This window comes from Octopus sinensis, unplaced genomic scaffold (assembly GCF_006345805.1).
Source record: "Octopus sinensis unplaced genomic scaffold, ASM634580v1 Contig18317, whole genome shotgun sequence".
NCBI classification, from domain to species: domain Eukaryota; kingdom Metazoa; phylum Mollusca; class Cephalopoda; order Octopoda; family Octopodidae; genus Octopus; species Octopus sinensis.
This window is the reverse complement of record NW_021835738.1, coordinates 15001-35000: the sequence shown is the minus strand read 5'-3', so window position 1 is coordinate 35000 and position 20000 is coordinate 15001. Positions and strand designations below refer to the sequence as shown.

At 40.3% G+C, this 20000-nt stretch overlaps 1 protein-coding gene across 2 annotated transcripts in view; it reads left to right on the top strand.

The window, feature by feature from the left end:
• Positions 1–6341: 6341 nt before the first annotated feature.
• LOC115231359 (decapping and exoribonuclease protein) overlaps positions 6342–20000 on the top strand; it is a 21564-nt gene continuing 7905 nt past the window's right edge. Inside the window, exons 1-7 of one of the 2 annotated variants that reach the window (XR_004997708.1) lie at positions 6342–7001; positions 9493–9722; positions 11126–11221; positions 14257–14362; positions 14861–15065; positions 18258–18352; positions 19996–20000. The exon at positions 19996–20000 is cut by the window's right edge and continues 22 nt beyond it. Coding sequence is in view for 1 of the 2 variants with exons in the window: in XM_029801404.2 (XP_029657264.1) it covers positions 6607–7001; positions 9493–9722; positions 11126–11221; positions 14257–14362; positions 14861–14996; positions 18258–18352; positions 19996–20000 (1063 nt within the window). In the remaining variant the exon portion in view is untranslated. The remainder of the gene's footprint in view (positions 7002–9492; positions 9723–11125; positions 11222–14256; positions 14363–14860; positions 15066–18257; positions 18353–19995) is intronic. The other variant, XM_029801404.2, reaches the window with a different exon arrangement.

The following is a 20000-nucleotide window of genomic DNA, read 5'->3' as shown; positions in this document are numbered from 1 at the left end:
GAGAGTGCAATAGGTGCTTCCACGTGCCACTGGCATGACACCAGGGTATGTATATGTGCCAATTCGCATAGCACTGATATATATATACCGTCTGTTTTTTTTGTGTCGTCTCTTTGTGTGTTTTTGCGTTCTTGTCCAACTTTGTAATTTATATTTTATATTTAATTTCTATACATATATTATTGCGGCGTAACGTACCCCTATCTCCTATGTATACACACATTTTTACCTTGTACGACGTCTTTACACACACTCTCTCTATAGTATGTGTCTTTCTCTTTTCTTGCCTCTGATTCTTCCCCCACCTTATTTGCACCGTCATTTCTATTGCTGTGCCAATCCTGTTTCTTCTCCCCTCTCTTATTACTCCCTTCTCTCTCTCTCCCCTGGTGCCTTCATCCCTTTCTTTCCCTCTCTCTTTAATTCCTTGCTCCCTGCCTTTCTTTTTCTTTCTCTTTCTTCCGTGCTCTCACGTGACCGCGTTCAAACTGGTCATTTCGGCCTGACCGCGGCCACGTTAACGTTGTTTCCGTTTTTGCCGTTAAAGGCTTTTTTCATATACGCCAGCCAAGATAAGTTAAAAATTGTCTAAAGTCGTAAGTCCTTTGTACTGTCCACCATTCGTGTTTTTTATTTCTGTTTTTTATTTCTATTTTTGTTTCTTGTATTTATATTCGTGTGGCATCCTGTCTTTGTTCCGTATACATTCGACCCTCTTTCCAAGAAATCCAATGCCTGTGGTTTGGATTTTCCTTGGGGCTGGCCGGGTCGGAGTAATATCGAGATTAAACAGCCGAAATTACTAAGATTATCCGGTTCCCGACTGAAGATTAGAGGCTTCGTCGAGTGACCCGTCGTTTTTTTGTGTCGTCTTTTGTGTGTTTTTGCGTTCTTGTCCCACTTTGTATTTATATTTTATATTTAATTTCTATATATATATATATGTGTGTGTGGTGTGTGTGTGTTGTAACTGATATTGGTGACACACAACTGGCACCCGTGCTGGTGGCATGAAAAAAGAATCAATAACACTCTTGGAGTGGTTGATTTTAGGAAGGGCATCCAGTTGTAGAAACCAATCCAAATCAGGTTGGAGCTTGGTGCAGCTCTCTGGCTTACCAGCTTCAGTGAAACCGTCCAACCCATGCCAGCATGGAAAGTAGATGCTAAATGATGATGATAATATTTCTCGCCAGTATCTTGTCATTCCAGCCTCTCTGTCATTTATGGTGCCATGTTTTACCAATTCTTATTTGGTCTCCAAATATTGTGCTGCAAATTGCTCACAGTGAAAGGAATCTAGGATTTCTATCTCCCTTCCGTCTTATTCTTCCCATCTTTCCATTACTGAGCAAATCAAAATGCTTCAAAAGATGCGAGTCCAATGCTTATTTGTGCACGCTTATATTTAAGCCATAATGATCATCATCATCATTATCATCATCCTCATCATCCTCGTTCCATATTGGCATCAGTTGGACCAAATTGATTTTTAATGGAAACATGAACAGCAGTTGTTCTGTGACAAGTTCAGCAGCAATAAGAAGGGATTAAAGCTTTAGGATTAACTAGCAGCATCGCCCGGCGTTGCTCGGGTTTGTAAGGGAAATAACTATAAAGCATTTTTAGAGAGTTATAGCCAAAAAATAGCAAAAGAAAAAAATGATGGTAAATTATTTTTTAAATCGTAGACTCATCGTAGACGCGCGCTAATACCCAGAAGGGCTCGATATGAATCACGACTATAAGATACCCGGTTTTGGTTAAACTGCACCGCAAAATGTGGGAGTAGTTAGGAATCTAAATCGTAGGAGACAGACAGCACACAACCTCTCTTTTATATATAAAGATTACTGATTCTGTCTGCTCTGTTGATGATATTCAATACACAGGGCAGAACAGGTACAGGTGCGACGGTGTGGTTAATAACCTTCCTTCCTAATCATGTGATCTTGGGTTCAGTCCCACTGCGTGGCACTTTGAGCAAGTGTCTCCTAGTATAGCCCTAGGCTAACCAAAACCTTGTGAGTGGATTTGATAGATGGAAACTGAAGCAAGTCCATCGTCTATGTCTGTGTGTGTATATTGTTTCAGACATTTGACTGTGGTCATGCTGGGGCACCACCTTGAAGGGTTTCAATTGAACAGATTGACCAAGGACATTTTTAAGCTGGTACTTATTGTATCGGTCTCTTTTTTCTGAACCACTAAGTTACGGGGATGTAAACACACCAGCACCATTTGTCAAGTGGTGGTGGGGGGCGGGGACAAACACAGACACAAGGACATACATACATTGATATATACATAAATATAATCAATGGGCTTCTTTCAGTTTCCATTTACCAAATCCACTTACAAAGCTTTGGTTGGCCCAAGGATATAGTAGAAGACACTTGCCCAAGATTCCACACAGTGGGACTGAACCCAGAACCATATGGTCGATAAGCAAGCTTCTTATTTCTTTACTGCCCACAAGGGGCTACACAGAGGGGACAAACAAGGACAGACAAACGGATTAAGTCGATTATATCGACCCCTGTGCGTAACTGGTACTTAATTTATCGACCCCGAAAGGATGAAAGGCAAAGTCGACCTCGGCGGAATTTGAACTCACATCGTAACGGCAGACGAAATACCTATTTCTTTATTACCCACAAGGGGCTAAACATAGAAGGGACAAACAAGGACAGACAAAGGGATTAAGTCGATTACATCGACCCCAGTGCGTAACTGGTACTTAATTTATCGACCCCGAAAGGATGAAAGGCAAAGTCGACCTCGTCGGAATTTGAACTCAGAACGTAACGGCAGACGAAATACTGCTAAGCATTTCGCCCGGCGCGCTAACGTCTCTGCCAGCTCGCCGCCATATCAGGTCTGCCTGGTATGGGGAACCATATGTGACTGTTTAACCCCCAGTGTACCAACAAGGAACCAAGTATTTTCATAGTTACAGTTCCTAATCCCCTTGATCGGTTGGTTGCCATTAGATTTAGACTCTGGTTTTAAATATAGGCTGTTGTTGTTGCTATGTAGGTCCATCTCTGCTCTTATTGAGCTGTTATTTTTAAGACAACACAGTAAAATTTGAAGGGGATTTGGCTGCCACTTCTAGCAAGTCAAGCAATTGTGTAAAGGCTCCTTTACTGGGTATGTTTGGCAGGGTGTGTCATATGCTAGTGTCAGCCATCAAGTGAATAATCTGTTTGACTCTGAGTGATACCATGATGAGAGGGACAACATCTTAGACGTTTGTTTAAAATTAAATATTTCTGTTTAGTTTCACTGCTGATGGTATTACTCTTTTACTTGTTTCAGCCATTTGACTGCGGCCATGCTGGAGCACCGCCTTTGGTCGAGCAAATCGACCCCGGGACTTATTCTTTGTAAGCCCAGTACTTATTCTATCGGTCTCTTTTGCCGAACCGCTAAGTTACGAGGACGTAAACACACCAGCATCGGTTGTCAAGCAATGCTAGGGGGACAAACACAGACACACAAACATATACACACACACTTATATATATATATATACATATATACGACAGGCTTCTTTCAGTTTCCGTCTACCAAATCCACTCACAAGGCATTGGTCGGCCCGGGGCTATAGCAGAAGACATTTGCCCAAGATGCCACGCAGTGGGACTGAACCCGGAACCATGTGGCTGGTTAGCAAGCTACTTACCACACAGCCACTCCTGCGCCTATGTGATTAGAATAGTGTTTTCATAGGTGCAGCTATGACTGGGGGGGGGGAGAATGTTGCTTCCCAACCACGTGGTTCAGGGTTCAGAGTACACCATTTGCACGCAAGGGAAGTTGACTTGTAAGGTCTAGCTTTGTTAGAGCCACAGTGTATGGCAAGGCTGGATTCTACGTGAAAATTACGCTGAGAATGCATGTACCTGTTGAATACTCAGCCACTTCGCTGGCTAATTCAAAGAGTAGGGGATTCCAGTTAATCGAACGACTGATTGGACGTTTAAAGATCGAAATGGATAGGAGAGAGAGAGAGAGAGAGAGAGAGAGAGAGAGAGAGAGAGAGAGAGAGAGAGAGAGAGAGAGAGAGAGAGAAAGTATTTCTTTATTCACCATAAGGTTGAGAAAAAGAGGGGACAATACGGAGACAGAAAAAACAAACGTTGGGGTCAGGGTATCGTACGAGACGAAACGTATGAATAAACAAACAAAATATATACAATTAAATGAGAATGAGTGATTATTGTTCATGCGGCTTAGCAATGCAAGGGAAATAACTCTTAAATGACTTGCTCGAATCCTTTTTCCGATCGATTTGTTGTTGATGCATAATCTCTAAGGTTTATGCTTGAGAAAGAGTGATACAGTGGATACGATAGAACCAGGGCCGGATTAAGACCCATACAGACCCTAAGCACTTAAAACATTTTGGTGTCCCCCATATGTGTGTGTGTGTGTGTGTGATTGAAAATATAATGTAATAAACCATAAAGTAATATTTTGTTTTTCGAATTCGATCATTTTTATTTCAATAGTTTCTTATTCATTTATATTTGTAGAATTGAAGGCGCCGAGCTGGCAGACTCATTAGAATGTCGGGCAAGAAATGCTGAGCGACATTTTTGGGTTGTTTTTTTCCCCCGTCTTTATGTTTTGAGTTCAAATTCTGCCAAGGTCGATTTGACCTTCCATCCTTCTTGGGATCGATAAAATAAGTACCAGTTGAGCTCTGTAGGGTCAATGTCGTCGTCTAGCCTCCTCCACCAAAATTCCGGACTTTGTGCCTATACTAGAAAAGGAAAACGAAAATATCATTCGTTGATCGTTTACTTTTCTTACCTTACACCGGTTACTTTTAAGAGGCAACACCGAATTTCCATAAAGAAAGACTTGGTGAAACTCTCCCAAGCATTAAACATGAATAACTTTGGGGAGAAGCGAGTTAGACTGATGGATATATAAAGTATATTAAATACATGAGGCACGAAAAATGTATGCATATAAAAAGGGTGGCATAGTTTCGGTTGTAGTAGCACAGATTTCCGTCGATTTCCGTAAAAAAATTTTATTTTTTTACATAAGTAATGAGAGCGAAAGGACTAGAGAGGAAGCGATTTTACGACGAGAAGGTTTCACTTTGAAGTCGGCCTGTGTGCGTTTGATGGGGTGTGGGAGACAGACAGTATGTTGTGTAAGTGAAGTGCTTCTGTTAGGTGTGTTGAAGAGACAGAGAGAGTAATGTGTGAAAGAGAGAGATAACTGATTTTTACGGTTGTATGTGTATATGTATGTATGCATGTATGTGTGTGTGTGTGTATGTATCTATGTATGTGTGTGTGTTTATGTATGTATGTATGTATGTATGGCCGATTCTCGTAATTTTTTACTCGGTGTATGTGAATATGTATGTCTGCATGTATGTGTGTTGTGTGTAAGTACGTGTGTGTGTGTGTGTGGATGTATGTATGTATGTATGTATGTATGGCCGATTCAGTGTTACATTATTCGAATTAAAACGAAAGATTACCTTGCGGCGCCTGTTTATGTAACAGTCTGCTATGTAGAAAAATGAGGTTGACTCAATGGAATAATGACAGTGATCGAAGATATAGACAAATTTTTTTTATTTAATCGTTATACATGCCTTGTCGACTGCTACTGTGCAGCCTTAATGTCTCTGTTGATGTGACGATGGTGAAATGGTAAGAAAAAGATGGGAGAGTAGTTAAAATGAGGAGATATTCTTCTCATGAGAAAAGAGTTGCATTCAAAGGAAAAAAAAAGTTAATAGTCTATAGAGGTGCACAGAAACTGGGTGCAAGCATGCATATATATGCATGTGTAAACATTGTGTTGTGCAGCAAAAGGAACGAACAGTACAAAAATGTGTAAGGAAAAATGACAAAATCCGATTGGTAATGTTCTGTGTGAAAAGTCTATGCCGGCCATACATACATACATACATACTAAAACACACACACATACATAGATACATACACACACACACACATACATGCATACATACATATACACATACACCAGTAAAAAATCAGTTATCTCTCTCTTTCACACATTACTCTCTCTGTCTCTTCACACACACTACAGAAGCACTTCACTTACACAACATACTGTCTGTCTCCCACACCCCATCAAACGCACACAGGCCGATTTCAAAGTGAAACCTTATCGTCGTAAAATCGCTTCCTCTTAGTCTCTTTCGCTCTCATTACTTATGTAAAAAAATAAAAGTTTTTTACGGAAATCGACGGAAATCTGATCTACGACATACGAAACATCGCCAAAAAGGTCCAACTTGCACCGAACAGAAATGATGTAAAGAAGTTTAAATCTCTTGAGCACTGCGACGTGTTTTTCATACAGAGAGAACTTGGATCTTGTCTATGAACTATATATATATATACATATATATATTATCTGTTATTTGTATCAATCATTAGGCTTTGGCCACGCTGGAGCACCATATACACTTTCTCTGTCTCGCACATATTTCCGTGTATTTTATAGTTTGTTTTGAAGAAATCTACAGCCACGTTTATCAGGCTACTTATATCTCTGTATAATTAATTGATTAATGAATTAATTGTTATTATTATTATTATCGTGATGTGTTCGCCGATAAACAAATCTCGTCCATGTGAGACGAACGGGGACCGAACCTCTAGACCTGGGTCCTTTAATTTATTACCGCGAACACAATTCGATTACAACCCCCCGTATCTCCGCCAACCTAAAGAAATCGGTTGTTTTTCACTAGATTTAGACCGTAAAATATCTTGCGACAAAAGTCAGCTACGATATTATATCGAACCAGAAACACCTGACGATGTTTGTATGAATTTAAGGGAGGGTTACAAAGATCTCATACAGAAAGACGAAAGCAAAAAAGACTTGTTAGATGATATTTTAAGATGGATCAGTTGTCACCGAAGCCTATTTTCTCTTTCGATTCCATCCTCTAAGTCTTCTGATTCTGACAAACAACACTGCAGGACATCTCAGTAAGTGTCGAAATAACGCATTTCTTCTTGCTTTCGTATCCCTTCGCCTGTTATCCTTTAATTGTTTCAGTAGTTCGACTGCGGCCTTCCTTGCTGGGGCACCGCCTTGAAAATTTTTTAGTCAAATGAATCGACCCCATTACTCATTGTTTATTTGTAAAGCCTGGGACTTATTCGATCGGTCTCTTTTGCAAGACCACTAAGTTACGGAGACGTAAACATATCAACGCCACTGCTCAAGAGGTGATGGGGGACAAACATATGCACAAAGACACACATAGATATTGATATATTTATACACACACAGACTCACGACGGGCTTCTTTCAGTTTTCATCTACCTATAGTAGGCTATAATAGAAGACGCTTGCCCAATGTATCATGCACTGGAACTGAACCTATACCCATGTGGTTGGGAAACAAACTTCTTACTACACAGCCTCATCTGTTCCTCTGTGTGTGTGTATATATATATAATATATATATATATATATATACGACAGGCTTCTTTCAGTTTCCATCTACAATATCCACTACCAAAGTGGTTAGATGGCTTTGGTTGGACCAAAGCAACAGTGGGAGACACTTGCACAAGGTCCCAAACTGAGACTGAACCTGGAAGCATGTGGTTGGGAACCAAAATTCTTACCACACAGCCACGCCTCGAACCATCCATTCTTTTTTTTTTTAAGATCTTAAAACCACATGCTTCCAGGAACATAAATTGTGACTAAGATTTGATGGAAAATTTTAATTCAAAACTTATGAAAACAAGACATTTGTACTAGAGAGCCAGAGGTGGTTTCAACCAGGTTGGTATCAAAAGGGTTAAGGCAAAGAAGGCATTGAGTTGGCAGAATCGTTGGCATGCGAAGCGAAATGCTTAGCAGCTTTCCATCTCTCTTTACATTGTGAGTTCAAATTCCACTAAGGTTGACTCCGTCTTTCATTCTTTCGGGGTCAATGAGATAAGTACCAGTTATGCACAAGGGTCAATGCAACTGACTTACCCCATCCCCCAAACTTGCTGGCATTGTGCCAAAATTTGAATCCAATATTATTAATTTGAAGAATATGGTGAGTTGGCAGAACTGTTAGCACACCAAGCAAATGGCTTAGCAACATTTCATCCCTCGTTAGGTTCTGAGTTCAAATTCTGTCAAGGACGACTTTGCATTTCATCCTTTTGGGGGTCAATAAAGTAAGTGATGGTTGAAAACTGGGGCCAAGGTAATCGACTTGCAGGCCTTGTGCCAAAATTTGAATCCAATATTATTCAAGTGGCAAGCTGGTGGAATCGTTAGCACACCGGATAAAATGCTTAAAGGTATTTCATTTGTCTTTAAGTTCTGAGTTCAAATTCTACCAACATTGACTTTGCCTTTCTGTCTCTCAAGTAAATACCAGGTGTGCGCTGAGGTTGATGTAATCGACTTACTTTATCCCCCGAAATTGGTGGTCTTGTGCCAGAGTTTGATCCCTGATATGAAAAAATCAACAGTGTGTACTTGACAGTTGCATCTCAAATCCTTCCAGTTTCAATTTTACTCTTCGTTCCTCCAGGGTCCATAAAACAAGAGTCAAACAAATACAGGAGTGGGTTGTGTGTTTAGGGGGGAGGAGGGAGGGAGGTGTCTATTAAACCTCACAAAACCTGCCCTGTTCCACCCAAACTGTTTGTGGTCCCATACCTATGTAAAAATTTTAGTGTCATCATCATCATGACCATCAACATCATCATTATCATCATCCTCTCGCCTCTACCATCATTAACCGTTTATCGTTTAGACCAGCCATATCCAACCATAATATTCTACCTGTTTTATCTTCAAACCAATCAGATCTGGCCTCCCACACTTGCCCTACATCATCATCATCATTTAACGTCTGCTTTCCATGCTAGCATGGGTTGGACGATTTGACTGAGGTCTGGCGAACCAGACAACAATCTGATCTGGCGGAGTTTCTACAGCTGGATGCCCTTCCTAATGCCAACCACTCCGTGAGTGTAGTGGGTGCTTTTATGTGCCACCAGCACAAGGGCCAGTTTGGTGATACTGGCAATGGCCACGCTCAAATGGTGCTTTTTATGTGCCACCTGCACAGGAGCCAGTCCAGCGGCACTGGCAACGACCTTGTTCGAATGTTTGTTTTTTTTTCACGTGCCACCAGCGCAAGTGCTAGTAAGGCGACGCGGTAACGATCACGCTCGAATGGTGTATTTAACGTGCCATCGGCACGAAGGCCGGCTTGTTGCTCTGGCAACAATACAATATCATTTAAAAAATTAACAATCATGTCACTGAAATTCCAAAGCTACAAGGCAATGCATGGCTAATTCAAACCACTGTGAATGAATAAGCAATGCATTTGACAGAATAATCCGAATGCTAAAGGGTTAACATTATTACTGACATCATCATCATCATCATCATTTTCATCATCATTGTCATCATCATCATTCTCATCAACAATTTCTTCATCATTTCCAGAGAGAAACTCAACACTGACTTTATCAGCTGGAGAGGGTGTCTGACCCGACTGATGTGTACCCCGTACGAAAACCGTGACGGTTGGCTTCTCGCAGTCACCCGATTCAACGATACGTTTTTCCTGTGTGAATTTAACACCGAAGAGAAGATAGAACTTGAAGCTAATTGCACAGATCGTCAACGTGAAATGTGTTATTGGGGTGTGAAATTTGAACAATATCTCACTTCTGGTAAGTATTAAGTGGCTTACGTGCAGTCATTCACTGTGCATGGAATAACAGCCAAATTTTCTTCTAAATTATACTTCAAAGACTTAAAAACGGTTAAATCGTTTAAATCTTTAGCATTTAAACAGGCCATATCTAGCCCAAATATTCTATGTTTTAACCCTTTCGTTACCAAAAATGCCGAAACTGCCTCTGGTTCTGTAGTACAAATGTCTTGTTTTCATAAGTCTTTAATTAAAATCTTCCACCAAACCTCAGTCACAATTTATGTTCCTAACACTAGCTTAATGATGACTAAGTTATTTTACTAAATTCTTTGTTATATTTAACATTAATGGAAAGAAACACAGAGCATCTCAAAATAAATACGGTAATGAAAATCAAACTGGCCAGATCCAGCCTCTTTCACCTTCCCTACAATGTCATTCTAAAAATAAGCAATCACATCATTGAAATCTCAAAGCTATGAAATAGTGCATCATCATCATCATCATCATTGTCATCATCATTTAACATCTGCTCTCCATGCTGGCATGGGTTAGATGGTTTGACTGAAACTGGTAAACACTATATACAACATTACTTCAGTTCACCCAGCTGTCAGTAGAAACTACAGCCAGACCTCCCTCAAACTATACCCTACAATCATCCTCATCATCATTGTCATCATCATTTAACATCTGCTTTCCATGCTGGCATGGGTTGGATGTTGACAGGTGCCGTTACGCCAGGGAGCTGCGCCAGATTAGGCTTGGTTTCCATGAGTGGATGCCATTCCTAATGCCAACCATTTTTTTAAACAGAAATAAACAAGTGTAGCTGTGTGGTAAGAAGATTGCTTCCCAGTCACATGGTTCCGGGTTCAGTCCCACTGCAGGGTACCTTAGGCAAATGGTGTCTTCTACTATAGCCTCAGGCCAGCCAAAGCCTTGTGAGTGGATTTAGTAGATGGAAACTGAAAAGAAGCATGTCGTGTGTGTGTGTGTATGTATCTATCTGTGTTTGATCCCCCCACTAATACTTGATAATCAGTGTTGATGTGTTTACATCCCATGTAACTTAGCAGTTTGGCTAAAGAGACTGATAGAATAAGTACAAGGCTCAGAAAAATAAATACTGGCATCGATCCATTCAACTGAAAAATGCTTCAAGGTGGTGCTCCAACATGGCCACAGTCTAATAACTGAAACAAGTAAAAAGGAAAACACACACACAAAAAATGAATGCTTTGGATAATGCAATCCAGAGTATACAAAGCCTTAATGATAAATGATGGAATGGTCATAGCTGGATTGCCTTTCATCCTAGGGTTTGTAGATGAGGGTTTATCTGATGCCTAAACAACAAAGTGATTTAAACCATCATTAAAATCTGAACCTGGTTTTGTTTTTTCTCTTTTCTTTTAGCTACAAAAGAATCAAAGCCAGACACAACAGGCATTGTTAATAATTGTGAAGCTTTCTGCTCTGTGGTCAGAACACGTCTCAAAAGCCATTCTTTAGGTGAGGCCATTTTTTGTTTTGGTTTCTTTTTTTTTTTTTTGGACATTAGTTTTGCAGTTACGATGTTTGCTTATCATTCATGTATTCTCAGGTTCAGTCCTGTTGTTTGATCCAGCTCTTTACATCCTGAGTTCAAATCTTGCTATGGGACATACAGAGGGGATCACAGGAGACCAAGACTCCTGGTGGTTTGCTGTGCTTGCAGACAGGATCGTCCCTTGCAACCCTCTCCAGTTCAGCATCCTTAATCTTGTGAAACAACCTGGAAAAGAAAAAAGACCCACGAAACAAAACTCTGTTGTTGGGAAACTCGGAATTTCCTGGTGACCCAACGAGTCATGGATAGTCTAGTTCTGAATTTATTACCATAACCGTATAGGTTTCCTGGAGTATATAATATTAATAATAATAATAATAATAATAAAGATTATTATGAAGTGGCATAGCATTACCTTTAATTCTTTGTATCTATATACAGCTTTACATAGATCTAAATAAGTTTCAACTGCTTTGATTAGTAACTGTTGCAACTACAACCCTGCTATAATACCCGTGCAGTTTCTTTTAACGAAGATAAAATCTGCATGGCTTATTGTGACAGCATATGTGTAATATATATATATATATATAATATTATATATAATATTGATAAAAACGGTAAGATAACGAAAGAAAGAAAGAGACCTCGATATTATGTAAATAGAGGAATTTATCTGTAAATGTAATAAGTGACAATTATTCGGTAGCCAAGAGTTTCGGATGCCATGGTGGAAATCCATGCCACCATCTCTTCAGTTATCCATGATATATATGTGTATGTACATACATAAACATACACATTTATATAAATGTGTATCCTTTATTAAGGAAATATCCTTAATAAAGGATATTTCTTAATTCTTCCTCTCTGAAGATTGTTATAGTTGACTTTTTACAAGGATAACTTTTTATCGCCGGATAACTGAAGAGATGGTGGCGTGGATTTCCACTTCGGCATCTGAAATTCGGAGTTTTATCTTGGCTATCGAATAATTGTCACATATTACATATTACTCCACCCCTTGGGCATCTCCAAATCACCAATCCAACTGACTTTTTTACCACTGCAGATATAAAATCAGAGGCGGCGACGATAGATTACATCGATATAAAGGAAGACGATGTAACCAAGGCTATAGATGAAATGAAAACAGACTCAGCTACTGGCCCCGATGGATTCCCGGCAATCCTCCTAAAAGCATGTAAGAGAGTCCTAGCAAGACCACTGCAGTTCCTCTTTCAGAGCTTCTTGCAGCTGGCAAACTTCCAGGAAAACTGAAGGAAGGTAAAATATGCCCCATTCATAAAGGAGGTAGCAGAGCGAAGCCAAGAACTATAGACCTATCTCTCTGACCTCACACATCAGCAAGGTCATGGAACGAATAGTCAGAAGGAAGCTGATCACCTTCCTTGAGAGAATGACTTGCTGCCCCCCACACCCAACATGGTTTCCGACCAGGGAGAAGCTGTTTAACTCAGCTCCTACAACACTATGACTGGGTGCTGAAACAGCTGCTCAACCACTCAAATGTGGAAGTGATATATCTCGACTTTGCAAAGGCCTTTGATAAAGCCGATCATGGAATGATATGTCACAAACTGCGTGATCTCAACATAGTTGGAAAACTGGGAGAATGGCTTCATGACTTTCTGAAGGATAGAAGTCAGGTGGTAGTAGCCAATGGGGCCACCTCCATTAACACACAAATAGTGAGCGGTGTTCCGCAGGGCACTGTTCTGGGACCACTACTCTTCATAATGGCCCTCTCAGACATGCCCTCAGCCACGCAGAGAGCCACGATCACAAGTTATGCAGATGATACAAAAGTTTCACAGGCAATACAGAACCCTGAGGACACTAAACACCTGCAATGTGAGCTGGACGAAATATCACAATGGGCTGAAAAGAATAGCATGCAGTTCAATGCTGGAAAGTTTCAAGCTTTATACTATCAGCATGCAAAACTGAATGCAATACCCAATGAATACACTGGACCCGGAGGGATTGCAATCCCAGAGGCACAATCAGTGCGTGACCTGGGTATTCACATGAGTGATGACGCGACCTTTCATGTACATGTTGCTAAACTGACAATGAAATGTAGACGGCTGGCTGGATGGATTCTTAGAACCTTTAGAACAAGAGAACAAAAAACCATGATGGTCCTCTGGAAGACACTTGTCCTAAGCCACTTTGACTATTGCTCTCAGCTATGGTCACCATCCAGTGTCAAGTTGATCACAGAACTTGAGGCGATCCAACGAAGCTACACAAAGAAGATAGCCTCTATGCAGAATGTAAGCTACTGGGAAAGACTCAAGAGATTAAAACTATATTCTCTGGAGCGTAGGCGGGAAAGATATGCCATAATATACATCTGGAAGATCCTGGAGGGAAGTGTCCTGAACTTTGGCATCGAGAGTTACGCAAATGCCAGAACTGGGCGCCACTGCGTGGTGCCTAGGACTCCAACCTGCCATCAAGATGTAGGACAAGATTCTGTGATAGCCTGGGCTTCCGAGGCCCACAGCTCTTCAATATCCTCCCGAAGAACCTGAGAGACCTGCATGGGGTGGATACAGATGTCTTTTAAATGAAGCTGGATCTCTTCCTGTCAGGTGTCCCAGATGAACCAACTTCACGGCAGGAGGGGCAGATGAGGGCAGCTGCATCGAACTCTCTCATGCACCAAATAGCAGTTGCTAGAAAGCCTCCATGAAGTGAAACCAAGTAGCAACACCAAATGGCGGTGCCCCAGCATGGCCACAGCTCATAAGCTGAAACTAGAATCAATCAATCAATCAATCATTACTTTCAAAGATATATATAAATAATATATATTATTGTAACAGCAAAAACTTGTGTGTGTATTTCTGTGCTTATGTCTGTATTTGAGAATATAAATACGAATGTGATTAAACTTGAGATGTGAGGGGTTTTTTTTTGTTTATTTTTCTTGTCATTTTTTACTCATTTAATCTTGTTCCCTTTTCAGTGTTTGCGGGAGAGGTCGACTGTATCTGTCCACAGCAGAAAGAATACATTGAACTGAAGACGTCGAGGGAAATCTATAATAAGTCACAGGATGACAACTTCAAAAGGTATGTGTTAGGTATACATACACACAGCCATACATGCATACATGCCTGTGTGTGAACAGCCATGTTACACAGCAGTGAAACATGGGCTGTGTCTGCAGAGGACATTCGAAGGCTTGAAAGAAATGAAACCAATATGCTTACAGTTTCATTTTTTTTTTTGATATTTAGCAGAAGCAACAAAGTCATTCCAAGGTCAAGAGTTTCATGCGTTGATACTCATCAACCGTTGATAAGTGTCAATGCACAAAACATTCAGACCCTGAGTCACTCTCTTGTTTCGGCTGAATATTAATAAAAAGACACACACACTGGTTAGATTTCCCCTCAAATTGCTAGCATTATGCCAAAATTTGAAACCATCATCATCATCATCATCATCATCATTATTATTATTATTATTATTATTATTGTTCCTTCGTAACACAGTGTAGGTAAAAATGCACTAGAGTCTTTAGTCATTTGTCTATTATTATTATTATTATTATTATTATTATTCAGATTCAAGCTAATCAAGTGGTGGGGCCAGAGTTTCCTGATTGGAGTTCCAACCATTGTTTGTGGTTTCCGAGATGACGACGGAATCGTTCATCGTTTACAGAAGTACCACATCAATATGCTGCCGAATTTGGCCAAAGTAAGCAGAGTGAAGGAATAATTCTTTCTTAAAAAACAAAAAAAAAACCCCAAATTTCTTTAATTACAGGTAAGGTGAAAAAGGAGGCATTTTGCATTCCAGGTAGCATGGGATACCACACTAGCACTGGCCCCTGCCTCCGTCTCTTGGCCTCCTCCATAATCCACATCTGACAACAGGCAACTAAGAAACCTCCTACATCAAACTGTTTCTCTCTCTCCCTCCGTCTCTCTTTCTCTCTCTCCCTCCGTCTCTCTTTCTCTCTCTCCCTCCATCTCTCTTTCTCTCTCTCCTGTTTCTCTTTCGCATTGTCTTTTAGTCTCCTTCTCTCTCATTATTCTTTTCTTTACCTTTCTCTCTCTTTCCTCCTCTCTTTCACTGACTCTTCTTTAAGTTTCTCAATCTCTGGTTTCTAGCCATCACTTTATACATCAATTTACTATATATACACCAAAATACCACATATACACCTTTCTGTTATATACACCACTTTGGCATATACACAACCACTTTTTTTATAGATCCCTTTGCCATATATACACCTCTGCCTTATATATATATACACACCATTTTTATCACCACTTGACTCTAGCCATCCCTTTATACATCAATTTACTTTATACATCATTTCTCTATATATACCTATTTCTTTACTACCCACAAGGGCCTAAACATAGAGGGGACAAACAAGAACAGACATAGGTATCAAGTCGATTACATCGATCCCAGTGCGTAACTGGTGCTTAATTTATCGACCCCAAAAGGATGAAAGGCAAAGTCGACCTCGGTGGAATTTGAACTCAGAACGTAATGGCAGACGAAATACCTATTTCTTTACTATCTACAAGGGGCTAAACATAGAGGGGACAAACAAGAACAGACATAGGTATTAAGTCGATTACATCGACCCCAGTGCGTAACTGGTGCTTAATTTATCGACCCCAAAAGGATGAAAGGCAAAGTCGACCTCGGCGGAATTTGAACTCAGAACGTAATGGCAGACGAAATACCTATTTCTTTACTACCCACAAGGGGCTAAACACAAACAGGACAAAGACAGACAAACGGATTAAGTCGATTATATCGAACCCAGTGCGTAACTGGTACTTATTTAATTGACCCCGAAAGGATGAAAGGCAAAGTCGACCACGGCGGAATTTGAACTCAGAATGTAATGGCAGACGAAATACCGCTAAGCATTTCGCCCGGCATGCTAATGCTTCTGCCAGCTCGCCGCCTTTATTTCTCTATATATACCATTTTTCTATGTACGCCATACAGGGGTGGTTGTGTGGTAAGCACATTTTTTGCCAACCACATGGTTCTGGGTTCGGTCCCATTGTGTACCACTTGAGACAAATGTTACCCACTGTAGCCCAGGTATGACCAAAGACTTATGAATGGATTTGGTAGATGGAAACTAAAAGAAGCCCGTAGTATATATATATTTATGTGTGTATTTTTGTATATATGTATAGTTGTGCTTCTGTTTTCCTCTCCTCCTATCGTTTGACAACCTCTGTTGGTTTGCTTATGTCCCTGTAACTTAATTGTAAAGACCTCTTTTCGGTCGTGAATGACCATGAGATTGCATCTAGAAAGTCCCCCTCCGAGGCACAAGTCCGGGCAATGTTGTTTAAGGAAGACCAACAGTCACCCATACATACCAGCTTCTACTCTCCACGCCACCGATGTTGTCCAGGGGAAAGGCAAAGGGGCCGATACAGCTTGGCACCAGTGAGGTCACAATTCATTTCTACAAATGAGTGAACACAACACACAGCCCGGGCCGGGAATCGAACTCGCTACCTGATAATTATGAGCCCGACGTTCTAACCACTGAGCCATACGCCTGTAACTTACCGTTTATGCAAAAGAGAAAAAAACGATAGAAGCACAAGGCTTTAAAAGAACGTAAAAACGTAATAAATAAGGAGTGAAGTCGATTTGTTTGATTAAAACCATTTAAGGCGATGCCCCAGTATGGCCGCCGTCCACTGACAGAAACAAGATATACACCATTTGTTCTATTTACGATCCCATTCGTCGCTCGTCTAAAATCTCGTGAACTGAAAAGAAATGAAATATTAAGGGAAGTAACTCAATCTTGTAAAGCAAGGGGAATAACTGTGTATAATTCTCCAAATAAGCCTTTCTACTTAGTGTCTTCTGCTAAGCCTCCAGGGTAACCAAATCCTTTGGAGTGGGTATACAAGAACGGGAAGAAGTCACAGTGGTTGGCGCCTTCAGTAGAAAGGATTGTTATTATTATTATTATTAGCAGATTCGTTAGCACCATGGGCGAAATGCTTAAGCGGTATTTCGCCCGTTGCTGTGTTCTTGAGTTCAAATTCCGCCGAGGTCAACTTTGCCTATCATCCTCTCGGTGTCGATAAATTAAATAAATAGCAGTTGTGTACTTGGGTACTTGGGTCATCTAGTCGACTAGCCCCGCCCCCAAAATTTCAGACCTTCTGCCTTTAGTAGAAAGAATTAGATAATAGTTATCTCTCACCAGATGGAGTACTTTTTTTGTTGATCTCACTATATGGAACGTACGTCACAGTATATATATATATATATATATATATATATATATATATATATATAACGGGAAGGTTTACGAAAATAAACAAAAGACGAAGGCAGGTGGAGTACAAACAAACAAATGTATTAGTATGGCGCTCAGGAATAGAAATAGAACAAGTCTTTTACGTTTCGAGCCTACGCTCTTCGACAGTATATATATATATGTATATATATATATATATAATATATTATTATATATATTTGAATGTATATATGTACGTGTGTATATAAAGTGTCAAGTTCAATCCTTACTGTGCAGTGTCTTCTGCCCTGGCCTATGGGTGAACCAAAGCCTTTCGAGTGAAGTCTGTGAGATGGGAAAAGCTTCATAAAAACAGTTTCTGTCTCCTGTCAATGTGATAAGCTGTCATGGCTTTCGCAGGCCATGAACCCACCCCAATCCACTCCTCCATTCACCACAGCATTAACATTTCATCTCAGAACTTCCATGTTACCTCACACCTTTGTTGTTGTAATATTTGTTATTTTATTAGAGCACAGAAAGTGTGTCAATAGCCAGCTGGAGAAGATGTTCTCCTGGGGCTACAAGCTACTGTAACATCCACCCTTAGTGGTTAGCTATATTTAGATGGCAAATATACTTCACATTGTTGTGCAGTTACTGTCTAAACCTCGTTCAGAGATTTATTATTGTTATTTTATTCTTTTCAGGATTTACCAAACTCATGGTACCCTAAGGTTTGCATCAACTTCTTGGATCAGTTCCTTAATTTCATTAAAGAGACTGTTAAAGACAATGACCACAGGTAAGTACATGTGATGTGATGGTTTATATCAGTGGTCAGGGAACTTTTTTTAACCAATTACCACCTTTAGTCAAGCAAATCGACCCCAGGACTTATTCTTTGTAAGCCTAGTACTTATTCTATCGGTCTCTTTTGCCGAACCGCTAAGTTATGGGGGACATGAACACACCAGCATCGGTTGTCAAGCGATTTTGGGGGGGACAAACATACACACACACACACACACACACACACACACATATATATATATATATATACATACATATACACGACAGGCTTCTTTCAGTTTCCGTCTACCAAATCCACTCACAAGGCTTTGGTCGGCCCGAGGCTATAGTAGAAGATACTTGCCCAAAGTGCCACGCAGTGGGACTGAACCCGGATCCATGTGGTTGGTAAGCAAGCTACATACCACACAGCCACCCCTTCATTTTTGTTACAATTACATCAAAATCGGGGCATTTTGATGCCAGAACAATTTGGATACAGTCTTTGGGGTCCAATTGACTGTTTTTATGTTCATTAGAGTGGAAAATCTTTGTTCACCACGGTGGGTGGTTGCAAAAGGCAGCAACTTTTTGATTGCCTCCTCATGCCAGAAGAAAAATTTCTGTTGTAACAAGGAACATGTTTTTCATATAATTTTACGTATGTCTAATGAGTCCTCATTAACCCCCAGAGTTTCATTTTTTCCCACTTGGGGTAATTTACTCCTGTTTACTTCATTGGTTTGTAAAGTCCACACCTATGAAGCGTATTCTATATGGAGAATATCTGTCTCTAATCTATATATATGTGTATGTGTGTGTGAAGGTGAATGGCTCAGTGGTTAGAGCGTCGAACTTATGACCGCAAGGTTGTGAGTTTGAATCCCGGACCAGGCTGCATGTTGTGTTCTTGAGCAAGACATTTTATTTCTCGTTGCTCCAGTTCACTCAGCTGTAGAAATGAGTTGTGACTTCACTGGTGCCAAGTTGTGTCGGCCCCTTTGCTTTTCCCTTGGATAATATAGGTGGCATGGAGAGGGGACGCTGGTATGCGTGGGCAACTGCTGGTCTTCTATAAAACAACCTTACCCAGACTTGTGCCTTGGAGGGGAACTTTCTGGGTGCAATCCGATGGTCATTCATGACCGAAGGGGGTCTTCAATATATATATATATAAAGCTGAAGTTGTCTGTGTATGGCTGGTTTGGTAGCCTTCAACTAACACTATCTCCTCCAAGACCCTGCGGCGCAAGTTGACCAAAACTGAGAGTATGATGGAAGATTTGCTCTTCCTTCCGTAGAAAAAAAATTCAAATCGGACCATGTTAACACCAAAAATTATTTACATCAAAAAGGTGCTTTTTTTCTATGAAAATCCCTATTTTTTACGATTTTTTGACTGCTGTGTCGCCATTTTTCGGTGTATTTCAACCAGAAAAATGTTCACTTAAAGAGAATAACAAGCTACATAATGGAAAATTTTTACTTTTCAAAAAATCCAATTCTAAAGGGTCAAAAGAAACCCGAGCAACACCGGGCGATTCTGCTAGAATATATATATATAAACACGGACATCTATATGTGTTTACTTGAATTCTTGATGTAATGTCCGTTGTTATTTATGTCTTTTCCTGTCTTGATTTCTTTTCTTTGCAGAAGTG